The sequence below is a fragment of the Ochotona curzoniae genome, unplaced genomic scaffold (genome assembly GCF_017591425.1).
Source record: "Ochotona curzoniae isolate NIBS_2020 unplaced genomic scaffold, NIBS_Ocur_1.0 contig_3819, whole genome shotgun sequence".
NCBI classification, from domain to species: Eukaryota; Metazoa; Chordata; class Mammalia; order Lagomorpha; family Ochotonidae; genus Ochotona; species Ochotona curzoniae.
This window is the reverse complement of record NW_024466004.1, coordinates 46,799,590-46,814,218: the sequence shown is the minus strand read 5'-3', so window position 1 is coordinate 46,814,218 and position 14,629 is coordinate 46,799,590. Positions and strand designations below refer to the sequence as shown.

At 39.3% G+C, this 14,629-nt stretch overlaps 1 protein-coding gene across 7 annotated transcripts in view; it reads right to left on the bottom strand.

Moving 5' to 3' along the window:
* KLHL32 (kelch like family member 32) overlaps positions 1-14,629 on the bottom strand; it is a 185,753-nt gene that overhangs the window by 39,990 nt on the left and 131,134 nt on the right. For 6 of the 7 annotated variants that reach the window (XM_040983795.1, XM_040983796.1, XM_040983799.1 and 3 more), the window contains one exon: positions 14,155-14,370. The exons of the other annotated variant lie outside the window; for it this stretch is intronic. In XM_040983795.1, coding sequence (XP_040839729.1) covers positions 14,155-14,370 — 216 coding nt within the window. The remainder of the gene's footprint in view (positions 1-14,154; positions 14,371-14,629) is intronic. 7 annotated transcript variants of the gene reach the window in all.

Here is a 14,629-nt window from a genome sequence, read left to right as displayed (position 1 = left end):
TGTGTGGACACACACACACACACAATCCTATTCTCATTTCTTTTGAAATCTACATTTTAAAGAGTACTGTTGCTTGAATAATTAACATTAAACAGAAACTGGATTCAAAGAATTAATTCATTTTTGGAACCTCTTTGAGACTGAATTATCATCTAATGGCTCCCTTTACTGTTCAAAAACAAATAGCCTTTTTTTTGACAGCAAGAGGTAAACAATGTGAAAATAGAGTGTCATAGGTAAAAAATTATTACAATGCTGTCACTTTAAGATCTTTGATTGTTTTACAATTGACATGTGAGGAAAATGTCTGAGGCTAAGTAGAAATTGCTGCTGAAATGAGGGGTGTCGGGGAAGATGAGTACAATTCAAAAAAACCCAGTCTAACAGTAAATCTAAGCTCTCAGAAGCCTCATATCTGAGACCACTATGCATAACTGGGAAACAGGAATACAGGCTTTCTTTTATTTTTTCTTCTGCTTTTCTTTTTAAAAGGCATGCAGAAAAGATATACACAGCTCACTGTGATATGAGTTACACATTATAAAGACACACATTATTATATGTCTGCTTCAGTTGTACCCTGTACTTCACATGGCTACAAGATTAGGTGCTGGGTTTACATCAATTGAAATCTGCAACTTTTAATAGTGTTAATACTTCTTACAGATCCATCTCTCCATCTCAACCCTTCCTCCAGGCTCTGCAAGAAGGAGGGAATGCTCTGCTTGGAAACAGGAACCCAACAAAGTATTAAGAGGCAAACCTAGAAAGGCGAGCTTAAGGAGACTGAAGCCTCCAGTTCCACATGTGTGGCCTACTTTGAATTTCCTACGTTTGTGGGTTGGTGTGAGAGCCAGTGCAGAACCGCTGTGTGAGCTGCTGCAGGAACAAGCTGCCCAAGCTATCCCTGCCGTTTCCCTTTCCCCGCTGCACAATCAGAACGGAAACATTTGCTCTATTGGAAGGCAGTGATAAGGATGGATTTTTAAAGTTTCCATTTTTAAGTGAAAATGAAAGAAAAATGCTCTTCTAGATGTGTTGTGCCTTTGAGCTCCACTGGAAAAAAGAGGGGGGAAAAAAGGCAGAGAAAGCTGCTGTGAAGGTCACTGAGTGAAAGAACTTCCTCGGGGCACAGAATAAATTAAATCCCAAGGAAAAAATAAAATGTGATTTCCAGAGTGTGAGGCACAAACTCCAAATGACAATGATTGACAGCCAAACTATATCCGTGCAATATCCAAGACTGCACGTTCTCATTTACCTCAGTGTAGCCAGCAAGCGCCCATTAAACATCCGTCTGATGCCCAAATTAACCTTCTTGGCAAACTGAAAGAGGCACAAACTATCATAATCAACCTTTCATTATCACAGCAGCCTCTAGTTAAAGGGTCAGAATAATTGTGCCATCAGAGCCTTGATTGTTTTCAATCAACAGACGGCTGGAGTGACAGCTCGGTGATGGAGGAGTCTGATGAAACCGCACCAGGCCTAATCAGAGCAGATGAAAGGAAGGCATGATTGGTGCAAATGAACAGTCGTGCCTCTCCTTTTCATTTACAATCTGAAATTACTCTTAAATTTGTGGGGTTTTTTTCCTCCCTTATGAGCACCACTGAAAGAATGTTTGACTTATTATGAGTTCTGACAGTGCAGAGTTATAAAACACAGGTAGGGTTATCAGCTGAGGCTTTAAGTGGGTATTCAGCATAATTCTAACAAATTCACTCTTGAAAAGCACAAAATGACTAAAAAGGCTTCCAATGACCTAACCTCCCCGTGCTGTTTGATTAGCAGGCCCATTTATTCTGCTGGCATTCTAAATGATGAAATGATAAAATTGAGGGTGGGAATGCCCTGCAAATGTTTCTTTCTTCCTTTCTTTTTTTAAATCCCACTGCTCTGTTTATCTCAGTATTACTGCCTCTGACCTAAGCCTACTACTTTTAAAGAGCAATGAGGATATTAACAGTGCCAAAGTGTTCATCCCTCAGGTGTTTCAAGCAGGGTTGTTTCTGGTTGAGAATCAGGCTACACAGGGAACCATGGGCAGTGGGAAGGGAACTGGCATCCTTCTACCTGATGCTCTTACTAAACAAGAATATGTGAAGAAATGGAATAAAAACTGTGCAATACAGCAGGCCAAATTTGGCATATAGGCAATCTGGAGTAAACGGAACTATCTCGAGAATTTGGAGAAAATGCAAACACATTTACATAGCTACCTTTATAAAGAAATCATAGAAATTAGGATTCCTAAAATACAGAGTGACAAATGAAATCAGAAATCAGCTTCTAACTTTTATTTTTTTCTCTAATTTTGGCATTGTGGGAACTGCTCTATTATGGCAATATGATGATTCAGGTGAATAATGCAAAAACAACGTGAAGCTTTTCAGCAGCAAAGAAAAATGTGCCTCTAACCTGTATTTGTGAGTGTGGGCAGACTTCAGAGCCTTTGATCTCCCGGGATTTCAACATGAAGGATTAAGTTATTCATAGTGCTATCTATCAGCATTTTTACTGTCGCCAGGAGAAAACCGGATAGCTACTGGGTTAGGATCCAAAGCAGTTTTAAATGTTTTCACTTAAAATTTTTACAAGGAACCTACAAAAATTTATAGGAATTGCATATTATAAAAAAGCTATTCATGAGGGTTTCAAAAATACTTGTATCAAAATGAACTTATCTTTTAATACACTTTTCCACAAACTTTATGCATACCTTCAGACATAAAACTTTTGCCATTTTTTTATACAGTGTTTTGGGATAGTAAAAATAACAAAGCAGAAAAAAAGACAAAACAAAACAGCCTTAAATTTTCCCTTAAGCCTTTAGCAAAATTTGTTTCTCCTAGCTAGTCTTCATATTGCCAATTACATACCAAGAATGTACCCAGAATATACAAAGTTCACATGTAAGCAGTTCAAACAGAAGTTTGTCAAATCTGTCCTTCCTGTAACATCTCAAAATTTTTGTTTTGCTTTGTTTTCTCACTAATAATGCTCAAATGAAGATAGACCAGCAAAGGATCAAAATGCACATTCTTTCCAACTCCATCCCAGCTTGCTCTCCCAAGCTCTCACAAGGAGCTGGGTGCTTCAGTAAGTTGCTTTACCTCCTGTGGGCTCTCAGGCACCTCCAGAAAGCATTTTTTTTAAAAGATTTTTATTTTAATAGGAAAGGTAGATTTCATAGAAAGGAGAGAGAGACAGAGGAAGATTTTCTGTCCGTTGGTTCACTTCCCAAGTGGTTGCAACAGCCGGAGCTGAGTGGATCTGAAGCCAGGAGCCAGGAGCTTCTTCCTGGTCTCCCACACGAGTGCAGGGTCCCAAGGTTTTTGGGCCATCTTGCTTTCCCAAGCCTCAAGAGACAGCTGGATGGGAAGTGCAGCAGCAGGTACACGAACTGGATCCCCTTTATCAAACACACACACACACACACACACTTTGCCTTTTAAAAGCATGAGTTTTTTCTGCCCACAAGACAGTTTATGTTTAGGTCAAACAGGACTGGGTTCAGGACATTGCTTGCACAGAAGATTTTAAATAGGATTCCCTGGCTTCTTTACAGAGCATAAAGATGGAAAGCAGGCCAATTTGGATATGCACCTATTCTAATGCCCAGAATTTGAGGTGTATAGAATGAATCATCCTACAGCATTACACAGTCCTTCTACATTGCTGAAAGCATGAGATGAGACGAGAAGAGCAAAGAGATTCTTCAGGGGCCTGGCAAACCTGACAAATCAATCCCTTTGTTTACTTTGTTCTTTACCCTCTACTGGGCTTATATGGAGCTTCACTCCAAGGAGTACACGGTCCCAGCAGTGGGCAGTGAAAGGATTCACTCAGGTCCAAAGTCGTTCTCTCAGCCAAAGAGTGCATTTGCTTCTTAACTGTCGTCCTTTCTGGATGGCGAGGTTTAGCTTTAGTTTCAGCTGTGAGTAATTTCTCATTGTGATTGGCTGACTTATAGTCAATTTAGCATAATTAATGCCAAATTACATTGTAATTCACATAGAATTACAAATTAAAAGCAATATTAAGAGCAAATGAATTAATCAAAATTAATGATATTATGCTCACTTGTTTTAAGTGTTAATAAGATAGGTTCTCCTAAAACATTTAAACTTTAACATACTATCCATCACTGCTTTAATTACCTGATTTCCTGGTGTGGCCCAGAGAGGCAGTGTGTGGGCACATCGCAACAACAAGAACACAGAGTAGTAAGGTGTATTTAGATTCTAGTGAGCCAGGCTCTTTTAAGCTTCTCTTCCTGAAGTATAAGAAATATGAGGATCTTCAAAATGTTCTTGAAAATGTATATTATGAAAAATCTACATGACTTTCACAATTTATTGCACACGATTTATTTATTTTTAATGGAAAGGTAGTTTTATGGAAAGAAGGAGAAAGTGGAAAGATCTTCCATCCACTGGCTCACTCCCCCAATGGCTGCAATGGCCAGAGCTTAGCTGATCCAGAGCCAGTAGGCAGGAGCTTCACGTGGGTCCCAAGGCACTGGGCCATCCTCCATTGCTTTCTCAGGCCACAAGCTGGGAGCTGGAAGGGAAGTGCAGTATCTGAGACACAAACCGGAATCCATACAGGATCCCAGTACTTGGTGGAAAATTAGCCTATTGAGCCATTGCACTGAGCTTTTTCTTTTTAAAAAGACATTTTTAACATCATATACACACCAAAAACTGTGCATCAGTATACAGATGAATGAACTTTTTGTCTTCTGATCACACTATAAGCAATACCCAAATTAAAATTTTATGGGTCCAGTATGATGGCCTAGTGGCTAAATCCTTGCCGAGCATCTACCAGGATCCCAAGTGGGCGCTGGTTTCTGTCCTGGCTGCTACACTTCTTGTCTGGCTCCCTACTTGCAGCATGGGAAAGTGATGGAGGATATCCCGAAGCCTTGGTTCCCTGCACCTGAGTTAAAGACCCAGAAGAAACTCCTGACTCCTGGCTTTGGATAAGCTCAGCCCCAGCCATTGTGGCAACTTGAGAAGTGAACTGGCAGACAGAGGATTTTTTTCTTTTTCCCTCTCTCTCTAAATCTGCGTTTCCAATAAAAAAAAAAAAAAACCAGAGAAGTACACGTTACAAAAAAAAGAAAAAAGAGTAAAACATTACTAGTACCTCAAAAGTCCTATTGGCATTTTCTCCATTTTTTTTTAACATGGGAAAGAATATATTGTTTTTATGTGGTATGAATCAATGAAACAATATAACCATACATCAAACGATGGGACATCCATACCGTTTTTATCTTTATCAATAAAAAGCTTATCTTTAAACTCCAATTTCCTCAACAAGTCTTTAAAAATATTTATTTATTTGTTTGTTTGTTTATTTAAAGGCAGTGTGACAGAGAAGGAGAGAGAGACAGACATCAAGATCCCATCTCCTGGTTCACTCCACAAATGCCTGCAATCTACAAGGCAGGGCCAGGGCAAAAATCAGAAAATATTGACAAAACTCCAGGTCTTGCACTTGGGTGGCATGAACCCAATTACCTGAGTCATCACCACTGCTTCCCTGAGTCTGCACTAGCCAGGAGCTGGATTCAGGAGCCGGAGCAGTGGATGGAACCCAGATGCTGCCGTGCAGGACATCGGTGTCTGGAACTAGCAGATTAACTGCAAGACCAAACACCTTCCACTCACAAGTAAGTTTAGATACTTCCCCTTAGCTCGCCAGGAACAGGGAATCTGTGGTCTGACGTGGCCAACTATCAAGAAGACTGTGCGCTGAACATTGCAGGATGCAGGCCAAAACATTCATTTGTTTTAGAAAGAGATTAACATTCATCAATGTCAATAAATTAATAGTTTCTCCTTTTGTCTTAAAGGGAGAATTTCTAAGAATGTCTATTTCTAAGCCATTTCCTAACTTTTAACTTGTCAAACATGTCAAGATATCTTCTTGATATGTTTCTAACCTTTCAACGTATTGGGCATGAGACAGTGATGTAATGACTACTCACTGTCATTTGTTGCGCCCAGTTTCTAATCCCAGATGGGGACACAGGCTGTAGACTTTATACCCCTCAGTCTATATTGCAGGTTCTCTTTTACGCTGATACCAATCTCTAGATCAGATTTAAAGCGATCCACTCTTCTCTTTATCAGCCTTTCCTGCTTTACTCCTCACTTTTATAAAATCTGAAAGGATGAAAGCCAGTTTCCTTCCCCTGTCAGAGTTTTTCAGTAGCCTTTCTCGTTAACCCATTTAGATTCCAATCTTCCATTCCATGATCAAAAACCCTCAGCAGCACTTCCTGTATTACCTTCATTTTTGCAACTTCCCACAAAGTCACACAACAGGTGAAAATGAAACTGGTAATTTATTAAGAAAGACTCTACGTCTGGATCATTTGCTATAGAGTAATATATAAAAATCTCTGGTTTTTGACATGAATAATGTACTTTGAGATTCTTATTTTTTCTAAGATTTGCTGTGTTTCAAGAAAACAAAATGAGATCTTCATGGAAGCCTACACTGTGAAACGAGTCAGTCACCAAACTTCTGTGAGCTTTGGTTTTTCCATGAATTAAAATTTGGATAGTACCTGCCTCATAATCCTTACTAAGGCTGATGAGAGAATCAAATGAAATAATGTGTGTAAAAAATGCTTTAACATATCAAGCTCTCTAGGCTTGTAAAGAATTATTACTGTTGTTATTATTATTGATGGACTTCTGTGCCTAGCCTCAGGGTTCCTACCTCATACACAGCTTATAGTTGGTTTTATTTTTAAATCCCTGATAACCCAGGTAGCAGCAATATTACTGCAGGCCACCAATGCATAAGTAATATTCTCCAGTCATCTCTTTGCTTCTCATAGCAGCAATGACAAAAATATCAGTGTGGAAACAACATGAATCACAATGAAAATTAGAAGCAGAGAACATATATATGTCATATCTCATAAATCACCTTGTTGTTCTGTTATGCTCTTTCTTTAAAAAAAAAAAAAAAGAGAGCGAGAAAGAAAAAGAAAACTATTAACTCACGGGAACGGCAGCACATGAATACAAGTTAGGTCTCCTGCAATTTCTGATAATCACAGCCCCTCACTGCTACTTGACAACGTGCAGCTCTGGCACTGAGGCGTACTTGGAACCAAGTTCCTCAGAATTGAATGTGTCATGCATCTCACAAAGGCATCCAGCCCAGACAAACACCAGCAAAGCCGCTAGTTCTGCCACTCAATGATGAATACTCATGCAGGAATTAGCTGCATGCAGATCAGGGGGCATGGCTAAACACACATGCTGGCAGCTTTTAGCACCAACCCCAGAAGTCTCAGAATTTCTCAGTGTCTGACTGGGCAAGCTGAAGACCTAAAACCTCCTCTGGGCATACCAGGGAAGTGAAGAAACCTTTGCTCTTCACCAACAGCTTATAAGAAAGAAATGGAGACCTCCTCATCACATTTATTGAAAAGGCTCCATGGAGCTAGATGAAAGCTAAGAAGTTTCAGGAAGAAAACTGCTAAGTCCTCACATTGATTAGGTTCAGAAATGGAAAGCTTAAAAAATTAAAAATATATCAGGAAGATGCTCAACAAATACCAATCAGGAAAAAAAAAACAATTAACAATGCACTCACACAAAATACAAGTAAGGGAGGGTGGAAACACCAAGAAGGAGTATAGTTTGGTGTGTGTGTGTGTATAAGAGTTCTCAGACTACAAGTATTTTATTGCATTTCTAGTTACCAATGTCTGTTAAAAACGTAAATACTGCTGAATGGGATGTGGGACAGACTGGATTATTCTGCTGCACAAACTGGCAAGCACAGGAACCAGGGTAGGGGGTGGGCCTGGTGGGGATTATTGTATGTTCTCTGCTTCTAATTTTCATTGTGATTCATGTTGTTTCCACACTGATATTTTTGTCATTGCTCCAACTAAGCTGCAGCTCCCACTGGTTTATGTGAGGGCCGAGTATGTGCTGGGCAGAATCAGGTTGGACTGCAGCACCCATTGGTTCCAGTGGAAGACAGGGCTGGAAACAGAACCGACCCAGCAATTGCAACCACCAGCTGATTGGGGCGATGGACTGTATGGGGCCCTGTACTTGCAAGTAACACACAAGAACCTGGTCTGGGAACACCTCAGACAAAGTTTCTTTGGGGATCTCTCCAATTGAACTGCCAGACTCAAAACCCTAACCATGAAAAGACAGAGGATGGAACAAATCAATCAACCACCTCAGCTATATGTTGGCAGTGAAAAACTGGGCAAACGGAGACTCTAAGATGGACTATGTCAATCAGTGGATTCTTCACCGACCTCATCGTGCTTGGAATGGTGAGACTGGCAGCAATTCATAACTGTTGAACTATCAAAACCACTTGGGCAAGACCCTTGGACCATGCCCCACATCAGGGACCTGGGGTGGGTGGGAGACTGGGTGGGGCTTCTTCCTTTATCTCCCCCTTTATCCCAGATACAGAATAAAAAGAAAAAACCAATGTGGAAATAATAGTCTTAGTCCACTTTCCTGTAGTCCTTGACCCTTTTTACCAAAATTAATTATGTAAAGGTTGCTAAAAATAAAGAAAAAAATCAGTGCTCTGTTTGATGTAGTTCAGTTCGACTGGAAACAATCAGGCATGGTGGGACTGAGAAGCAAGCAGGAGCTTCACTGCAAGACTCCTGAAAGCAGGGCCCTCCATTACTGGCTGCCTAGCATCCAACCTGCAGCAGGCAATGGTGGTACTTGACAAGACATGGTTGGACAGAATAGATACTGAATGACCATTTGATTTCTTCTAAAGCCACGGTCTTAGTCTGATGTACTTCTTGTCCTATTTTTCAATATTTTGAGTTTCTTCTATCATGAACTTAGAATAAAATAGACTAAAATTGAACTTGAGAAGCAAAAGATGTGGGTTTGTATTCCTTTACCCTCAATTTCCCCATTTGTATCAATGGAGAGAATAGCAATGATAAAAGCAGGAGGATTCTTAAATCTGTAGTGAGGTATTCAGGTGAGGAACATGCAGTATTGCTTGACATATGGAACTGCCTGAAGTCCTTGCTTCACCCTGGCCAGAGGTTCAGTTAGGTCAATCTGTCATCTAAGAGAAAACAGATGAAAGCTGAGTACATTGCTAATGTCCTCTACTTTTCAACTATAAAGAGATAGTAGCTTTTTGTTTGACTTCGCCTTCTGGGACTTCTTTCTGAGAAAACTTATTAAATCAAACTGTAATGTGGGTGATTTTGTGCTATAGATAAAAGCCCAGGAGGAGTTTTTCAAACACTTCTGCATTTGAGATTGTAGACTTCTATGAACAATATGTGATTTATATCTTCAGAGCTATAAAGTGAATATGTTATTAATAGGTTGACTTACTGAAGCAAATTTCCAACAGAAACTCAGTCTTTAAAAGACTAAACTCATTTTGTATATGAATTTTCCTAGAATAACTTTGGCATTATGTAGGAATAGTAGGATGTCTTATTATCCATTCAATACATTTTAATATGGAAACTGCATTATTGTTTTTATTTATTATTCATAGAGTGCAAGAGAACAACATGGCAGGGAACAATGCAAACACTTCAGGCACAGCTTCTTCTTCTTCTAGGAATGTAAAATCAAAAACAAATGTAAACAGGATTACCCCCTCAGACCCAAACCAGATGGCAGGGTCACTCTCTGCCATAGGGAAATGGGATACAGTAGGATCAAAGAGAGTCCTCTTTTTGTTAAAGCCTGATTTTGTTCATTGTTGCTTCTGTAAATTACGTTCTCTCATTATCTACTGAAACCCAGGAAAAGTTAGGCTCAAAATAAAGGAAGCCCCTAACTCTAAAGCTAATAAATAAAGAAACATATTAATAAAATTCAAAGGTTAACAGAGGAAGAAAATATTGTCCTTATAAAGCAGTAAGCTTTACTCATTAAAATTAAGGAATAGTTAATAAATTGATATTTAGACGAAAGCAAAATGTCTTTTTATTCAAAACCAAAGATGAGATAAATTTTCAGGTTAATGATTGAAGAGTGGGTAAAGCTATTTATCCTAGAATCTATTTTCCAACTCCATATCTAACATAAAATAGGTGCTCAAGAAATACCCATTTTTTTATTTCCACAAACTACCTTGTTCCTAATTATTATCTTATTTGAAAGGCAAAGAGAGGGATAGCAAAGTAGAGAGAGATGACAGACACAGTGACACTGGTTCCTTTCTCAAAGGTGCACAAAATTTAGGGCTGGGCCAGGTCAAGGTCAGAGACCATACTCAATCCAGTCCTCCCCTTTGGGCATCAAGGACTCAGCTATTTAAGTGTTCATTTGCTGTCTTCCACATTACACATTAGCTGGAAGTTGGGTTGACATGGAAGAATCAGTATTCCTATTAGGTGCTCCAAATGAGCTATGGGGATCCCAAGCGGCATCTTAACCACTGTACAAAACTTGTTCCCATTTTATCCATTTTACTTTTGTTCCTCATAATTCAAACATAAAATAATAATACATATAGCTGAAATAATGATTTAAAGCCATAAAAATCTCTTCTACCTGGGGAAAGACATGTGAGAGGAAAATATGGTTAAGAAAACTATCTTCTGCCTTACACTCCAGCATGCTTTTTGTTCACTTTTGAGTAGACTCTCAATATTGATGGATAGAAAATCATACCTTCCTCCCATGGGACAATACACAAGAACTTAGGTTATAATAGGGCTTTTACTATACATTGTGGTCCCATGGAACACAGTCCTCTCCCTGTCACTTAAAGAATCTGACGAGAAAGAGGCAGGAAACATATTTTACTGAGAAGAGAACTGAGGTTAGCTAAAGCTTCCTCTGAAGATGAGAACAGACTCAATATGTGGGAGTGGTATGGAATTACTCTAATAGTTAATACTAGGTTTGCTGTTACTAGGAGTCGCATTGTTTATTATTATTATTTTTTGACAAATAAGGATTGTATATATTCAAGGTGGGGCAATGATCAGCATTGTCAAATTAGTTAACACAGCTCTTGCAACTCATGCTGCACAACAAATCTTCAGAATTTACAATGAAAAGTTATGTCCCATTTGTCCAATATTTCCCCATTTCTCCAATCCCCAATCCTGTACAGAAGAGGCCTGGCTTAGTAGTCTGAAAATGTATGTTGACTCTAACATAAGATGTTTATCAGAACTTATTAAGATCAAGTTCTAAGTTAATGATAAAACCTGAAAGAAGCGTAAAACTGGTGGAAATTTGCTAGGTCATAAATATCAATGACTCCATGTCTCAAGTTTCTTCCTCAGCTGGTAGCTGATTTTTAGTCTCTTATTTCTTTCAACTCAACAACCAATGTGGTATCTTTCATATGTAAAGCTAGAAATTAAAGTTGAGCTAACTGAATTGAGTAGAAAACACTTTTAGAGGGCTTTTATCACCATGGGGGGGTCATGCATGAATGTTATGTCCCTGGCCAGGTAATGTCCACGAACAAGTACAAATCTTTCTGCTGCCTCTAAGTGTAGAGTCATGACCACCAACAGATCAAGGAATTTCAGGCTATAAAATGGAGAAAGAAATTGTCTATGAGGGCCTAGGGAGTCCTCTGCAAGGGGAGAAATGTAAAGTTTGGAAAAGTCAGATAGAAAAAAAAAAAGAATAGAAATGAGGCTCAATGTTGGAGCATATCACAAGTCCATGGATCCATAGAACAATTATCAAGGAAAGAATCTGGGTAAGGGAAAGCATGGAAAAGTAAGAATTTGTTCAACCAGGATAAATGGAAGGTTTTATGACAGGTCTTTAGAGTCAGGTCATGTGAAGTGTGTTGAATAACAAAGCTGGATCCTTCAAGAAAGAAAGGAAGAAAGGAAGGAGTAAACCATCCCAGAGAACATTTTTAGTATACAATAGAAGAAGGAAAGAACTAGCTGCAAAAACATATGTATATTTATTGTGCTCTCAAATAAATGATTGGTTGCGCATAATCATCAAATAGCACAACTTCTCCTGCTTTTCTATTACCTGTCCTACTCTGTGCAATTTCCTTTCAGCTCTCCAATACCCCTTGCTTCGCTGTTCTTCTTTAAGACATGGGATGGGGATTTGTCAAAGTCAATGAGCACTTTATTACAGTGAGGACTTTCTGTAATGAACAATTCAGCAATTTAATGAGATTCTGTAGATCTGTCTCCAGCCTGTCCATCAAGTTTCACTTCTATAAAGCACCCTGACACTAATCCTCTGGCATACCCAATCTTCACCCTGGGCTGAATATTAGATTCTTCCATGGTATATTGCATTACTAGTATAACCTCAGCAAAAATGATGAACTTAACTATACTTGAGGCAATATAGCTGGGCTGATTTGATTTTTCTCTATTGAGTTGAGTATGAAGGAATTACTTATTTACTAAGATAAAGCAAAAACAGTGTCTTATTGCCTGCTTAATGCCTAAATTGATAATATTTATGTGAGTCTTTTAATTCTTTCTTGAGGACCAGGTATTAAAAAAAATTGCCTGCAGCAGAAACCAGTTTTTAAATTTCTACATTATAATATTAGTAACCTTTAGAGAGGCAATTATAGCTCTTAAGTGGACAGTATGGAATTTTCTTGACACTCAGTCATCTGCACATTACCATGTCGATCTCTGGCAGTGCCTTCAACTGTGCCACAGAAAGAGACATAAGCCACAGGAAGGTTGGCCTCAAACTGGATTCCATTGGAAAAAATTAAACACAGAATTCATTTCAAGTCTTTCTTTGTTCCTTGGAAAGTGAAGAAAATTTGGTTACTTCTCATTTTGAATTGATGAATGTAAATTCTGACCATTTGTGTCTACAGCAGACAAAAAGCACACCTTCCCCAATATTTCATCATCTGCCTGAAAAAAAAAATATATTAGCAGAAATGCCCAAGAAGTAGCAAAATAGTATGATTTTTGTTCCTTGTTCTTTTGTTTTAGTCAGGACAGTGTAGAATAGTGGACAGATAGGGTCAAGTGTGGGCTGACATGGACTTACGGACTGGCTCAGAGCAAGGCCGTGAGGCCTCATGTTCATCTAGAAGACAAGGGTGCTAACAGTTATTCTCAAGGTCTGTCTGAGGATCAGTCAAATGGTTTGTGAAGAGGCTGCGACCCAGAAAAACCTTTATAACACTGTAGCTCTTAGCCTCATTGAAGGAAACAAAATGAAGAGGAATGCTACTGTCAGAAGTAAAACAAGAGAATAAATAAAGCAGAAAGGACCAGGAAAAGCATCAGTTGGTAGAGGCAGATACTGGAAAATGGGCATATGCATTTGGCAGTGTTTTGGAGGCAGAATTAAAGTGCTTTCTGGATATTATTTGATAAGATATCAGGACTGTACATCAGTTAACAGAAGACCCAACCTACCTCCTACATTCTTTATGTAACTATTTCTTTGAATGCTTATGAAATCTCCAAGTGATGACACTCCTAGATTTAATGATGTGGCTAGCTAGTGCTTTGGAGACCAAGGCAGACTGTGTTAGAGGAAGCAGGAAGATGGGCTCTTGCTACTTGCCAGAGAACAGGTGGATTGTTCAAGGGTAGTCACCAGGAAGAGGATTTAAATTGAATAATCAACTTTAACCTACAAAACATGTCCCTGTCCCCTAGACAAAGGAGAGACACAATGTGAAAAGAATGCCAGGTCAGGTGAAAAGGCAGAGCTTAGGAAAATAGCAACTAATACAGAATGAATTGAGGGAAATTTTTCCACTTTGTTGCCAGAAGAGTTTCATTTCATTCTAAGTCCAGGCAGACTAATGTAACAAAGAAATGTTTCTGAATTGCTTACAGAGAAAGTCTAAAATTCATTTTGATTCCACTGGTCTTGAATACCCATCAGTATCACTTTATTGCCATTTCCTTTCATATTCAGATTAAGAGGAACCTTCTATCAGGGCAGAAAAATACCCTTTGACTCTGATGCGACCATGTGAGCTGATGGGAAACCACAGAGAGAATCTAAGGGATCTCAATTGTCGTCCCGGTGTGCTGAGTCTTCAAACTCCTGCTCTGCAAGGGACATCCCTACTAATGATCCAAGCAGACAAAATGGCATCCGTGGTGTGCCAATCATCAGGTGCTTCCTTGGCACTGAGGACGGAGCCCAGCACCCTTACCTGCCAGATCTGCTCTTCGCTCAGGGAGGTGAGACGGTCACTCTTCAGCACCTCCTGCAGCAGGCAGTATGGGAACATGAGAACATCTTCCGGGCGGCTTTTCAGGAGTTCTGAGAGATGTTTCACCAAGAAATCAATCACTGCCTTCTCCAACAAAGTGAGGTTAAAGAGGTCGGCAAGTCTGTACAGATCCAAGTAATTAAAGCTATTTAATTCCTGGATGACAAAAAGAGATAAAAATGAAGAAAAATCTCTTAGTGGCAGGTGAATTCAGGCAAGAAGTGCAGATGGACTCGAAAAAGTTCACATTGATAGGGGTGGGAGAAACATAATTGTTACCGTGAAAATACCAAGCAGACAAGAGAACTGATGTTCTGGAATTCCTGTTTTTCTTCAATTTACTGCTCTGAAAACACACACACACACACACACACACACACACACACACACACACACACACACACATGCACACAGA